This window comes from Patagioenas fasciata, chromosome 6 (genome assembly GCF_037038585.1).
Source record: "Patagioenas fasciata isolate bPatFas1 chromosome 6, bPatFas1.hap1, whole genome shotgun sequence".
Lineage (NCBI taxonomy): Eukaryota > Metazoa > Chordata > Aves > Columbiformes > Columbidae > Patagioenas > Patagioenas fasciata.
Window position 1 is genome coordinate 11,127,161 of NC_092525.1, and position 14,125 is coordinate 11,141,285.

At 41.1% G+C, this 14,125-nt stretch overlaps 1 protein-coding gene across 1 annotated transcript in view; it reads left to right on the forward strand.

The window, feature by feature from the left end:
- The window catches only part of EIF2B3 (eukaryotic translation initiation factor 2B subunit gamma), a 96,430-nt gene that overhangs the window by 19,393 nt on the left and 62,912 nt on the right, over nt 1-14,125 (forward strand). Inside the window, exons 4-5 of the mRNA XM_065842198.2 lie at nt 858-1,017; nt 6,544-6,655. Coding sequence (XP_065698270.1) covers nt 858-1,017; nt 6,544-6,655 — 272 coding nt within the window. The remainder of the gene's footprint in view (nt 1-857; nt 1,018-6,543; nt 6,656-14,125) is intronic.

A 14,125-nucleotide genomic window follows, 5' to 3' on the forward strand; every position in this document is an offset into this window, starting at 1 on the left:
AGATAATTGCTGAACTGGTAGATTTTTGGCACAACCCACGTGAAATAGAGAAAATTGTTTCTAACTGAGAGTTTTTAGCCGGAGTATATTGATAGTGTGCATGGTTAATGAAGCTGCTCTGTCTCACTCAATATGTGACAATGTTTCTGTGATATATGCAGCAGTACTGTTAAATACTTTGTAAAGCACTTTGGAATCCTTTGAGATCAAAATTAAATACGAGCCTGTTATTAAATAGAACCTAAATAGGACCTAACTTTTTGTTTTCCTAATATTGCTGGTTTTAGGAAATGTATCTCTAAACAGCCCACCATCGCAGTGCAATTACTGAGCAAATCACATCCTTAAATAGTCTTTGCTTCTTTTTCCCCTGATAAAATAACATAGTTTAAATATCTTTTCCCGTGGTTTGTAGCCAGATACAACGTCAGCTAAAAAGATTTCTTCAGAAAGATTTCCTTTCGACATCATTATGTAACTAAAAGTAGCTGTTGTAAATGCTACAGAATTTCATGGGGGTCTGGAAAGCCGTGGCTTCTGTGTCCTGGTTCCTTCCCTTAGGAGCAGGTGATGGCAGTTTAGATGGTCACGTATCCTTTATGGTCCAGAGCTGGATAAACATTAACCAAATAACTAATACGGTAACAGCACAACTCAAGAAAAGTGAACTAGTAAAACCCAGTAACTATTTTTGGCAAAGTATGGCAGACCCTGTGTTTTTTAAAGTAAAACAAACAAAAGCAAACACAACACAACCAACAAAAAACCCGGGTGTATTTGTTACGTCATCAAATATTAATGCATGTGTGGTCATTTGTATCTCTGAAGGGTTTGGGTTGTTTGTTCTTCTTTGGCAGACCGATGTGTTGGTGTTGAGCTGCGATCTGATCACAGATGTTGATTTGTATAAAGTCGTGGATCTCTTTCGGACACACGATGCTACTCTCTCCATGTTGATGAAGAAAACGCATGAACCCACGGAAGTGGTACCAGGACAGAAAGGGAAAAAAAAGCCAGGTATGTAGATAGGAATACATACATTTATTTGTTAATATATTATAGAGAAACCACTAGTATGCATGATATGTTTAGTTATCAGTCCCAGACTGAAAGAAATAAAAAAGGTACAGATACCTATTTTTCCTCGGATTCCCTGGTGTGACTCGCTTTTTTTCCAGCTCAGAATTAAGTATTAGACACGTGTAATCTTGCAGGCTGTGATCCAAAGCTCACAGGAGTTAAGGGAAAAGCTCCAGGTGACTTCAGTGAGTTTTGGATCAAGCCCTAAATTTTTGTTGCATATGAACATTAAAACCGTTAGGTTTTTCAAGAGCGCTAAGCATCAGCCAGATTATAGCTGGGAATTCTACCATTGACTGAGGACCAGCACTAGATGGGTAACAAATACTTCTAGAAATTCCCCCCTCTCATCTGCTGAATTACTGTTCTGAGATCACATCCAGGAGCTTTTTTGCTGGGCGAAACTCCCACTGATTTCAAGGACTTGGTTAGATGCTTATCTTGTCCCTCTTACCATAAAATCTTAGTTAGTACCTAGTAATCTTTAATGTATCTGTTCTCACAACACTGCTGTAAGGCAGGGCAGGGCTATTATCCCTGTTTTACTTATATGCGAAAAGTACTAAGTACCATATAGTTGTTCCCATACCAAACCTCTCTCTTTCTTTTAATGATACCTGTTAAATTGCTGAGGCTTGATTATTGCCAGAGTAGTGGGTCCATGATTAAAGCTCAGAGGCATTACAGTAAAACGAATACGAAAGCATAGCTTCAAACTGTTTGAGAGTGGAGTGAAATACAAGCCAACAGTTGGACTACGGGTGTGTCTGAAAGTGGAGGAAATGTGTTTTTTTAAAGAAAGCTGCTTAGGCTCTGCATGAAAAGATTTTTCTGGAGGAAAATAACAGTAGTAGGGCTGAAAGCATTTAGGACTCGGGCTCTCAAACAGCTCTAAAACCCCCTGTTTTTGAAAAGGCAATCTAAGTGATAATGACACATAAAACATTGTCAAGAGCACAACTACAGCCACAGAGTTGAGCATTCAGGAGTTATAAACTAATGGGTCTATGGCTAAACATCATAGAGCTGCCCAGTATGTGAGCTCTGAGCACACAGTGGGGGGCAAGGAGGTTTATGAGGATAAACAAGATCGTCTGAAGACTCTTGGCAAGTGTAAACACATTAGGTTGCACATGCATTCTTAATTTGCTTGGGTTTTAATGTTTGTGAGCTTGACTTTGTAGCATTAATCTTCTACATGTTAGAATTTGTGTATGAGTTCTGAGATCTGTAAAAGACCCAACTCAAAAACATTATAATTCCATGACGTGGAAGTGTTTTGACACCCGCAGTGTTTTTCTGTGGAGCTGGGTGCTCAGGCCTCTCACTGGAGGCTTCTTGAGCTGTCATGGGCAGCACTAGGATGTTGTTTTCTATGAACTGCCTGGGGTCAGACATGGACCCTTCCAGACCTTTTTCAGTGATTTATGAAAAGTAGGGTAGTGCCAAATGTGAGGCATTTTGGGTTCTTCTCCAGGTGCTGGAGGGGAGCACTACAGTTTAGGGAGCACGCATCCTCCTGCCTTTTTTTCCTACTTGACTGAATGCACCCTGGTGCTGTCAGCTCATCCCTGTCTCTTTTTCCATGCTCACTTCTTGCCACCACCAGCTTTCATTCTCATTCTCTTTGCTTAGTCTCTTCCTTCAAGTAGCCTTGCCAAGAGTCCTGCTTCTCTTTCTTATAGATTACTCTTTTCTTTTATACCAGTCCCATCCGCTGTTCTGTTTCCAACTTCTTATCTTGACCTGGTTCATTTATCTGCCCATAGTCACCTCTTCTCTTCTGAGTGTCCTTTCATGCACAGTCCCAATTTCCACCAGTTTTCAGGCACTATTTTCTCTCCTTCCCTTTCAGTTTGTTTTGCAGAGTCCTTGTTGTTATTCTGTTTTTTCCCCTCACTCTTGTAAGCTTGTAAGTTTTATTTCCTTTTAAAAAACATGTTGCAAAAACCCTGGAGCAGTTATCCCAGCATGGCTCTGGAGCCTCATGGCTTGTGTGCTTTGCTCGTACCACCCGGTGGTACAGAAGACCTTACCTGGCACCTGCTATTTGATCAGTTCTAGGAGCCGAAGAATTGAAACAACCTTTCCTTAAGAATAAAATATGCAGACATTTTTGCGGCAGAAATAGAAGCGTTGAAAGAGCACATGAAACTGCAGTTTTTCAAAGATTTATATTGGAGTCAGATGGTAAAAAGTACAGTCCTGATACACAGGTCAGCAGCGCTTACTGACTGTCACGCTGCTTCTCTGAAGAACTGGAATACCAGAGCTTTTAAAGGGAAGGGCCACCTAATTGTGTCAGTTGAGGATAACCACTTTTGAAAGAAGCGGAACTGGTTTTGCTGGAGTTTTCCAAATGTTCCTCTTAAGGCAGACACCGTTGGAAATTTCATCCCAAACAGTTACAATTTGATGAAGTTTATAAGCAACTGAAGGCAAGATATTAACATGGAATGTGTCCGGCAGATTTCCGTAGTGTGTGGCACTATCTAAATCATGACAGTCCCATGTTTCTATATACTTGTACTGTATTGTTCAAGTGTTCGTATTAGGAAATGGATCCTTAGCCCTGACAAGCCACTAGAAATACCTGCAGCTTTACTTATTGTTTCACTGCTCCTACAAATTCAAGAATTTGTGGAGAAGGAGCAACAAGACTTTTATCTTGCGTGTGCCATGGAATCCAAAACAAAGTCGTTGCTTTTGGGATTATTATTAAACATTCAAGAACTGTGATATAAGGAACATTTTTTAAAATTAGTGTGAATTGCAGTGTTATGCAGCTATAAATTCATACTCATGGTTTCATGAAATGCTTAATATAACTCTGCTGCAAGTTATAGGGTGAAGTTCATTAGCTTTTACACTTGGGCGATCAAATATGGATGACAATAAGCTCATTGGCTCCTTTAATTGAGGCATGGCAATAAAAAAAAGCAGTGTGTTAGTGGCTGGTAGTAACCCAAATAAACAGAGTGTGTCAGGAATTCAAACACCCAGAATGGAACCATGTGCTTAAAGATGACCTACAAGGGATTAGATGGAAAAGAGCGTCTGAACATTTCTGTGTATAAAGAAAGGCAGAAAAGATGGGGATGGTGACTCTTTCCTGCTTGTTTTTCTTGTCTTGAAAGCAGCAGGCATGTCATCACTGGTATTCCCTGTATTTGCCAGAAGACGTCTTGGTGGTCTCGCAGGCTGCATCGTGTGAATTCTCTCCCTTTAACTGAAAGGGTGGGGATGCTGAATCTTTAACAAAGGTGTCTTTTTCCCAAATGTCAATTAATTACGTTTGATTGAAAAGCATTTTAGAAAATCTGACTGAAAACTTATTTCTTCTCATGACTGAATTGCTCAACTTCCATTCTCTTGTGATGTCATGATTTCTTTAGGTCATTAAAGCTCTCAGAATTGATGGGCTCCTAACTTCTAAGGTAATAAATTGCAAGAGCTGTGTCAAATCCTTATTTATCTCTTGTGAGGAGGCAAAACACATCCTGAATTCAATTTTTATAATTCAAACAATTTTTTAGTTACCATCACTGCAGCTTTAACATTTTTCTCATACTTCCCTTGCAGGGATTTTGTAAACTAGTTATGTATTTGTTCTTCCATTTATTTTTTCTCACTAAGTAATGCCAGTGTGATTTGAAACAGCACGCTTGTAGCTCTGGGTAATTGATTTTAGTAATAAATTTTATCTTCTCTAAATTATAAAAGTAACACTACTTATTGCCAGCGTGCGGGGAAAAACCTGAGCTACTATCCACCACAAAAATATAGCGCTGTCACATGGTTTCACTGTCTGTTTCTTCTTTCATCCACACAAGCAAGAGAAACCAGTTTGGTGGTCCTGTTGTCATCAAGTTTTCTTTTTCCCTTATTGTATAGAGCTTTGCTATAGCAGTGTAATACGTTATGTGTAGGAACGGGCAGGAGAGGGGGAGCCATGACCTGAGCTTTGAGAGAAGTGTTGGTACCTTGACGGTGGAAAATGGGTCACTGTTGTGTTTCCTGCTGGTCAGGAGACCCCAGTGAGGTGGCTGTGGTGATGGTTGGTTACCCCCTACGCTCAAACTTCATCACTTCCCTTAGCATGAGGATCAGCGCTGCTTTCAAGACTTATTTCTGAGTTTTTCAGCAAGCGAGCTTTAGCCTAATTGTATTATACTTAATAGTGTTACACATTCAGGCCTATTTTTGAACTTCTTCGCTGTATGATTGATTTCTGAGAAGGGAAAAGGGGGTTTCTAAAGAGGGTATGTTGATCACTTGAATCAAAGGCTGCCAGCAGCAGAACTTTCAACAGCTATCTAGATTTGACCTTATTTTGGTCGTGGTTATTGCTATGGTAACTCTGAAGGCACAGTAAAACTAAAATAAGGGATGGGGCTGAACTGGGGAAAAACAGGGTTAAAAATAGTTTGGCTGAGAATTAACTTAAAGAATTAACTGCTTACAGAGCATGCTGTTACTCCAGTGTGGTTAAAGGCTTAGAACTTAGGAGATTGAATATTTTCCAGTTTGGCTCAACATACTAGTATTTAGTGGGAGAAAAGAGGTTTTTGCTAGAACTGTCCCATGGCATTGCTGTACAGCCTGTGTTCTGTAAAGATCAGTGGACGGTTGCCACCAGAGTGATGGCTCATACTACAAAGTGCAAGTTAGAAGCAGCTGCCACCACTGTATTCAGATGTTGTAGAAAACTACTCAAAAACAAATGCTTTACGTTTCAGTAGACCAAGGTCACTGTTAATGCACAGTCGCTGATTGCAGGAGATGGGAATTGCCACAATATTAGTGTGACTACTAGGTATTCTTTTGCTTGGCAGTTTTCTAAATAGATATTTAAGCCAAGTTAAGCCACCCAGAAACATCAACAGTAGGAGTCTTAGAATCTATACTTTTATGTGTGTTTGTATATGTGATTTAGGTTTTCTATTGCTATGAGTATTTATCTGAAATATAACAGGAGATCAGTTGCGAGATATTTATGCCTTAACTGAAACCATAATCCTCTCCAGACCTCCAAATTCTAACGTGGAGTGATTTATGATGAGGAAGAAGCAGCTGGATTTTTGAGAACTCTCTGCTTGCTTTGGGTTTGTTGTGTAAATTCAGGTAGCAGCTTTGGCTTTTTGTTTTTGAAATGAAGAGAGAGAGAAGGAAAGCACAGATCAAGATGGAGTGTTGCATGTCAGGACCTGTAGTTGGCATCTCCATAAAAAGGAGGCAGAAAGCTTGCAGGGCCAGTGTTTTGAATGTCAAGATATATATCAGCTACCCTGACTGAAAAGAAGTTAATAAATATTGTGGATAAACTTTGCAAATTCATTGATTTGCTGGATTAATCGGAAACCCAGTACTTCTTACTTTGGGGGTGGTCGGTGGTCCCATTTGTCTTTCCAGCCTGCATTAAGACAGGGTTGTATAATGATTGTGTTTGATTTTCTACTTCAGTGGAGCAGCGCGACTTCATTGGAGTGGATGACACGGGAAAAAGATTGCTCTTCATGGCTAATGAAGCTGACTTGGATGAAGAACTTGTCATTAAAAGATCCATCCTTCAGAAGTAAGCTTACGTATGAGTCCTTGTGATAGATACTGAGCTTGTAGTGGGGGCAAATAACAGTGGACTAGGAGTGATGGTTAAAGGTAAAGTAGGATAAGAAGGGAAGAAGGAAAAGCAGCTTTTGCAATATTCAGGGGGTCATATTTTATTATCCATTACATCATTACAACCAGTTGATAGGCTTGTCTGATACCTTTATTGTGAAAAATTCCAGGGAAAGAAAATGAACGGTTGGAAAGGTAACTCTCCTTGAAATGAAGCCAGTATTGCTATAGTTCAGGTACAGGTTAGATCCAGAAGTGGTAGATCTATGTCCAGCAATGGAATGCTGGTCTCATCGACTGAGTCAAAATGGATTGACAGAGCATCTGAGAGGGGCTCTCAGGTTTTCATGACACTCTTATGCATATAAGGCACAAAACCTCAGCTTTCCAGGCCCAAAAAGATTGATTGGAGAAGCCATGTTATATCCACCATTAAACTGCACTGGGGACTTGGATGAATTTATTGAATACACCAGCCTAGCTGAGCTTCCTGCACAGCATAATTTGTGTCCATTAGTCAAAGAAGGAAAGATGGCTTGCTGCTCCTTATGCTCTTCTGTACAGTGATTTTTTTTGTGTTCTCCAGCACACCTTATCTAACATGTTCTGTGTAAAGCTCTGCTGGCTCCTTGAGAGGCCACCCCTTGTCATCTGTCCCATGCTGACAGTCTGACTTTCACCTCTGTGCGATTAGACACCTGTGGGGCAGCCACCTGAGCTGGGAAATTCATCTCTGTGGACCTTGTAGGTCAAGCGTGTGGACATCTGATGTCTGCTCCCAGGTAGCCTCTTCTGTGGAAATGCCTCTGGTGGTGCTGTGCCGCAGCCAGGTGTAACCTTCCCTTGAACATCCCACTGCCAGACACAGGGGAGGTGCTGTGTGCCCAGGTGAAGACGACGGCTCTTCTGCCCAAGTTTTAGGGTTACCCTAGACAGAGGGTGGTTGTGAGTGAGCCCTGTTAACTGTTGTGGTGGAAAGAGCCTGACCCAGTGCGTTCCCACTGGCTCTCTCCTGGGTTTTTCTTGGCCGTGGCGGGGGCCAAGCTGCAGGAAAGCCTTCTGTACCTACACAGCAGCTGATCTGCATGCTGTAGGAAATTCAGCACTGTTGCATTCTGTGGTTTTGTGCAAACAAAGACTTAACAGGTCTGTTTTGGGCTAGGGAGGAATATTTTATCTATAGTAAGTCACGGGCTTGTCTCTATGGCTTTCTCCTGACACTAGTGGGTGGCTATAATCCAGCACCTAAGAAATTGCAGTAACGTGTGATCTTAGTTGACCTCTGATTTTACAGGTTCATCTAACCAGAGGATTCTCATTCCTGTTACCCTATAGCTAAATTAATCAGGCTTTATCCTACAGGCTAAACTTCGCCTTCAGGAACACCTGTTGAGTTGCATTGTCTTCAGCAGATCTTCTTAGGTATAACTGTTCAGGATTTGGTAAATGTAGTGTTGGAGATATACAGATGGCATCAGAATCTGTGTGTCTCCCTATGTTTCTTTTATTTCCATATGCACAACCATCAAAGCTAATGTAAAGTGTTAACCGCCCTCCAGGTAAAGCCCACAGAAGCACAAAAAGAAGATCTGCTAAGTATTTAAAAGGAGGGAGGAAAAAAGCTTTGAAGCATCAGGTAGAAAGAATCGTTAGGCCAGTATCCACCTGGGTGAGCCTCTGACATCTGAAACTGCCTGCTGTGGGTGCTCCTCTGCTCTCTTTTACAGCTCCCACCCTGGAGAAGCTCTGAGGGAAGCAAAATAGTATATGGAAATTGTCAGATATTTTCAAATGAGGCAATTCCAGGGTAGCAACAACTGTGGGAGCTCTAGGTAGACAAAGTGCTGGCAGCTAATGATGTTTTAACCACTGTGTTGTCTAGACCTGCTCAAGCCCTGATTTTCTTATGTGAGAAACAAAAGCGACGCTTAAAACGATCTTTGAAGTCTTTTTTTTTTTTGATACATCATAGTAAAGCAAGGAGGGGAAGAAAAAAAGAGCAAGCCCAATCTCGTTTTTCTTCATGGATCACTTGAAGTGACTGACTTTCAGCTACCATGTTCTGTTTCTTGATCTCTGGGCTTTGTTTTGATGAAATAACAGACTTTATGGCAAGATGGGAGAATTTCCAGTACACTCATTTGTTCCTCTGTGAAATACAATAGACATCTTGAGGGTGTTGCTTTTGTTTGTTTTGCTTTTAATGGTCCCTTTGAAGGGCTATGGTGGTCTTGTTACATGAACTCTAGAACTCCTTTAGTGCTTGATCCTTTTCTTTTGCTATTTTCTTTTTTCTCTCCCTTTTTAAGGAGGGGAGTAGCAGGAGGAACAGGGAGAGAGTGATGAAAGGAATGGGAAGAGCGAAGATGAACTTTGCTTTAAAGCTCGGAATCTCGTTACTGGTAAAATCTAGATCCCATACAAAAATTGTTCAAAGGACCTTTAGCTTCCCCTCCTCATAGGAGGGAAGTTGTGTTGACAAAACATCCAAAGCTATAGAACGCTAATTTAAGTCCCTGAAGAAAAACCTTTTCCCTGACCTTTGCCTTCTTCCTATCATTGGATTTCATGCTCTTCACTTTCCTGCCATAAAAGAGCAGCTGGTGGGGAGGGACAGGGAAAACACACATTCTCCCGAGTACCTGTTGAGTATTAAATATTTATTCACTCTTGACTCAGGCATTTGGTAATAATGAAAGTGTTACAGAATGAAACATTTTAATAGGATTTCTAAGTTCGTGGTGTAACCTGTTGCTCTCTTTCTCAGCTTGGTTAGGATTTCTCTTCCAGATTTGTCGTTTTGATTTGTATGGGGGGGTTGGTGAGTTGTCGACAGCTATTTTGGTTTTGAGAATGCTTCTCTGTGTTACACCACAGAAAGGAGTCTGGATTTGGATCTTTTGCTTGCCAGAGCAAATGTGGCAAAGTTTTCCATTCAGCTGTTAAAATTGTCCTTTCTTTTTCCAGTGCTGTTAATCACCCTGATGCCAAGTCCCACAGGTAGCATCCTCCCTGCAGTAAACAACTGCAAAACAGCATCAAATCCACCCATCCAGGCACATTTTGCTGCGCATCAGGATGGGCCAGGAGACAAAATTTATCGGCGGTGCCTAGAGAGAATAATGCTGCTGGGGAAAGCATTTTCGGGGAAATGATTCCCTGTTCGGGTAATGAGAGCTTATAAAAACCCATGAACAGCCTGTGTATGTCATTCACTTTGGCAAATAGTTGCAAGATGAGATACTAGAATGAAAGAAATACAGTTCGGGGAAGTTTCAGAGCCAGCTTAGGGCCCTTTGAAGAGAAAAAAATCGAGTTATGTGCTCATCCCTGGAGCCTGATTTTGCCGGTGACATCTCTCTGACTTGGGTCTTGGCAGGATGAAGGAGTGAGGAAATGATGAGAATTCCATAGCTGCTGCCTTTGCTTTCAGAAGGAGCAAAGGTATTTGTTTTCAAAGCACAATTACAATGGATGGGGAGCTTTTTGCTCCACCTCTGATATTTATGGTCATGCAAAGTGAGACAGTAAAAGACACCTGTTGGAGCAGGTCTAAATTTGGAGCATTTCCTTTTAAGATCTTGTGGGCTGTGTAAGGGTGAGTTCAGCCTTCGTGGGTGTTCTCTCTGCACAGACGCAGGTGCAGGGCTTCTCCTACAGAATATGTTAATAAATCACCATGACAATTCCAGCTACTTATTACCTCATGTGCTTCAGACAGAAAGGAGTACCTCATCTATAAATATATACAGAACTAACATTAGTAACCTTGAGGTAACAATACAGATCTGTTTTTAAGATATTTTAATAAAAAAAAGGGGCGGAAGATGAGGGAGTTTTTTCTTCCTTTTCCCTTTGCATCATGAGAGTAAAAATGAATGGTGTAGTATAAATTTAAAAGGCAGCATTGCCAAGTGGCTGGGTAATGGGAGTTCAGGAATAACTTTGATACACTTGATTTCCTTTCAGTTGCCTAGGGATATTGCCTTTTTTTTTTTTTTCACTTCTGCTGATAATTTGTTTTAAAGGAGTGGATCATATATAAACACCGTGCAACTTCCATAGTGTTTCTCTTCTCTGAAACTGCCCTCCTTGGGAAACTGGCACCTCTGAAATACTCCACCACTCCTGTGGGGGTGGGTTTGTTTATTTGTTGTTCTTTTAAAATGTACTTGCACCAGAAAGGCTGGGAATGACCCAGGTATAGGCAGATGCATCCTAAAGCAGATCATGGGCAGATGTTCTCTTCCAGATCCAGCTGTGCTGATGAGGGGGGCTGCCACCTCCAGCTTGCCCCTAGCTGGATATGTGATTGAACACTTCATAAGCCACCTGTGTCAAAATGAGTCGCATTACTTTTAATAGATGAAACAGCAGGACTTTTATGATTTGGTTCCTTTTACTTTGTGCTGTAGGGAGCGTTCCCCGCCAGCAGTGCCACTGGTGGGGAAGGGAGGGATGCGATAACCCAGCTCAGTATGAAAATCTGGAGGAGCAACTCAGGGCAGACCAGGAGCAAAAACTCTTCACTGGGCTCAGATGTTTACAAGATGAATATAGATGTATTGACTTTGGTGGTGCTCCTGTGTTGGGAAAATCGGTGGTTTTCACTATTAGCAAACTTTTGTTAATAAGTTTCCTTTTCATTTGAGTGATATTTTGAGGAATGTCATGGAAAGATGTTGGATGTTTCTTTTTTCTCCAACATGTGACTTTTTGAGAGTGCTCTGTAGATCTTCATGGCTTTCCTGTTAGTCCAGATCTGCTCTTTTCATAACTAAAAGTTAAATTTTCTGACTAGCATCCAGAAAATAAGTCATGTTCATTTTGGCTCCTCCATCACAAAAATGTAAATTGTATGTGTTGATTTAGATAATAATCCTTTTGCAGATGCACAAGCCAGAAGAGAATGTGTTTCCCCTTTCCAGAACTCAATTGGTTTCACAGTAGCAGTAGGAATTTAGAAAGTTGTAAAAAGTTATTTTAGCCAGTAAAGCAAGCAGATCTGACTTTGAATCAAAACAGGGGAACCAGGTCTATTGAATAAGAGGGTGTGATTTTTACACACTAACTTCTCAGACTATAACCACACTTTTAAAGTGTTGGTATAGCTTTAATCATATTTCTTTACAAAAGAGGATTTTGCTGAACATTTCAGAAAAAGATAGTGGCCTGTGAGTTACTGTTTGAGCCACGATTTGGGAGTAGATGTTCTCAAGATGCCCTTGGAGGTCTTACGTATCTGTTTAGAAGTTTCCCAGTTTACTAAGAGTAGTTGCTGTAACTGAAAGGCACTGATTTTATCAGAAAGTTTGCCCTTTTTATTATACATTTAAACTTTGCTCAACTTGCTCTGCTTTTTCTGTAAATATGTTTGGGATGAGTGTAGCCTTCAATTTCAGAAACTGAGGTTGGGTTGTTGTTGTTTTTTTAAGATACTTATTGTTTCTAAAATGAATGTAGCCAAATATAAGGAAAATATTTTAATTTGGTGCTTTTATATGTTATGCTTGTACCAGAAATGTGAACATGCTATCCAAGCAGTTCATGAGACATTGACTTTATATTTCAAAGAACGTACTGCTATTACTGATTTTAATACTGTTGCTTCTACAGGATTTTATTGTGTTTTGCTGCTGCCGTGTTATTTGATTCATTTTGGGGGGGGATTGAAAGGAATGTACAACATATCCAGGTCCTGTTTATGAAAGAAAGGTCACGCCGTGTCTTGACAGCTTGTACAGGTAAGAGGTCACGAATCTTAGAATCTGGAATATCAGCAGCGACTTCTGTTGTCTGTAGCTATAGAAAGACTTATTGGCAACGGATTTAATTTTACTGTGAGATTCTTGCCAGTGTTACAGTACACATAAGACAAAGCAGAGAGCGCGAGGCTCAGCATTTGGCTTCTAATTGTCAGTAAATGTACGTTGCATGGATCGTCATCAGTCATTTGTCTCAGAGCAGCACTCAGCCCGTGGTTCAGTTTTGCTTCTCGGGGGTTTCGAAGGAGGGAGAGCTGACTGTATGGCTTGGACACCCCGACTCCGTGTGACTTGGGAAGTGCAACGCTCCGCGTGAGTCATCAGGTTGGACAATGCTGAAGTTGAATCTCTCTCATTGTTACTCTAAGCCAGGCTTAGGTCTTGAAAAGATGACAAATGATCTGTTCGTTTTAGAAAGATGTCTTAATATTTTAATACAGCTGCCACTGTGTAGTTTTTAGCAACGCTGAGCGTTAGTTTATTCTGCAGAGTTGATGGGAAATGCAGCCATCACCAGTTGTTTTTGTGAAATATTTACCCGAGTTGATCCAGATGTAACCTATATGATCAAAAAGTTCCTATGAATAGTCTGGTTAGGGACAAGGCATAGAATGATCAATTATTTGCTTTTAACAGAAGCTTTCAGCCTTGGTGTGTATTCAGTGGAGCTGCCTGTTGAAACCTTAGGGCTTCAGCTTGTGTCCAGCAATCCCAGAATGACCAGTGTGTGACAAAGGGGCACAGACTCCTTATTGTGTGCTTGGGATGGCACAGGGAAAAAAAGCCAAAGGTCAGAGGAGTTATCCCTGCCTGTGTGCGCACTGTCAGGCTCTCCCCTACCACATGTCCGCCATGTGTTCCTCATCAGCGGGATGTGGAACTCCATGACGCAGAGCAGACTGGAATGCGGAGTTAGTTAACACCCGCCGTTGGGGAATTTATCAGCCAATGTGGAATATGGAGGGGGAGGAAGCAGCCTGGTTTAAAGCAAAGTAAGGGTGAAATGAGGCATGTGACTGTTCCTCTTCAGTTAAAAGGTCTGATTCTGCTTGGGGCTGAGATCCTGGCTGCTGAGCCCGGCCAGAACTTGTGGTTCCCTTACTGTTCTGTAATACTGATTTTATTTATTCTTTTTCTCTTCCTTTAGCAGAAGATTTTTGCAGTGGGCTGGAGGGAAATACCCTTGGGATTTTTGCAAGGAACTATTCATCTGGTTTATTCTAGAAACCTGAAGAGCCTTTCCTTCATCCTGGTCACTGAGATCCCAAATCACTTAACTTGCAGGGATACATAAAACTGATAGCCTCTCCATTCAAATTAGCTACACTCAGGATCAGTTGGACTGTAGTTGCATCATATTTTTAGTGCTGATTTATTACACTTACTTCATGGCTACTGTGAACTCTAAGCCGAAAGATGTTTAACCCTGCTAAGAATATTGTGAAAGTCATTAACGGAAACATACAGTTAGCTGGTTGAAGGTATATGTGTGCCCATGATCCTTATTGGGTTTGCGTTCTACTTGACTCACAGCAAATATATATCTTTCAAAATGTTTCCATTCATTCTGAATACAATGCTGAATTCCCTCTTGAATAGCTGTTGTGTGGTTCTCCCCGAACAGCATTGTGCTGGCAGTTTCTGGAATTACACAGGAAATG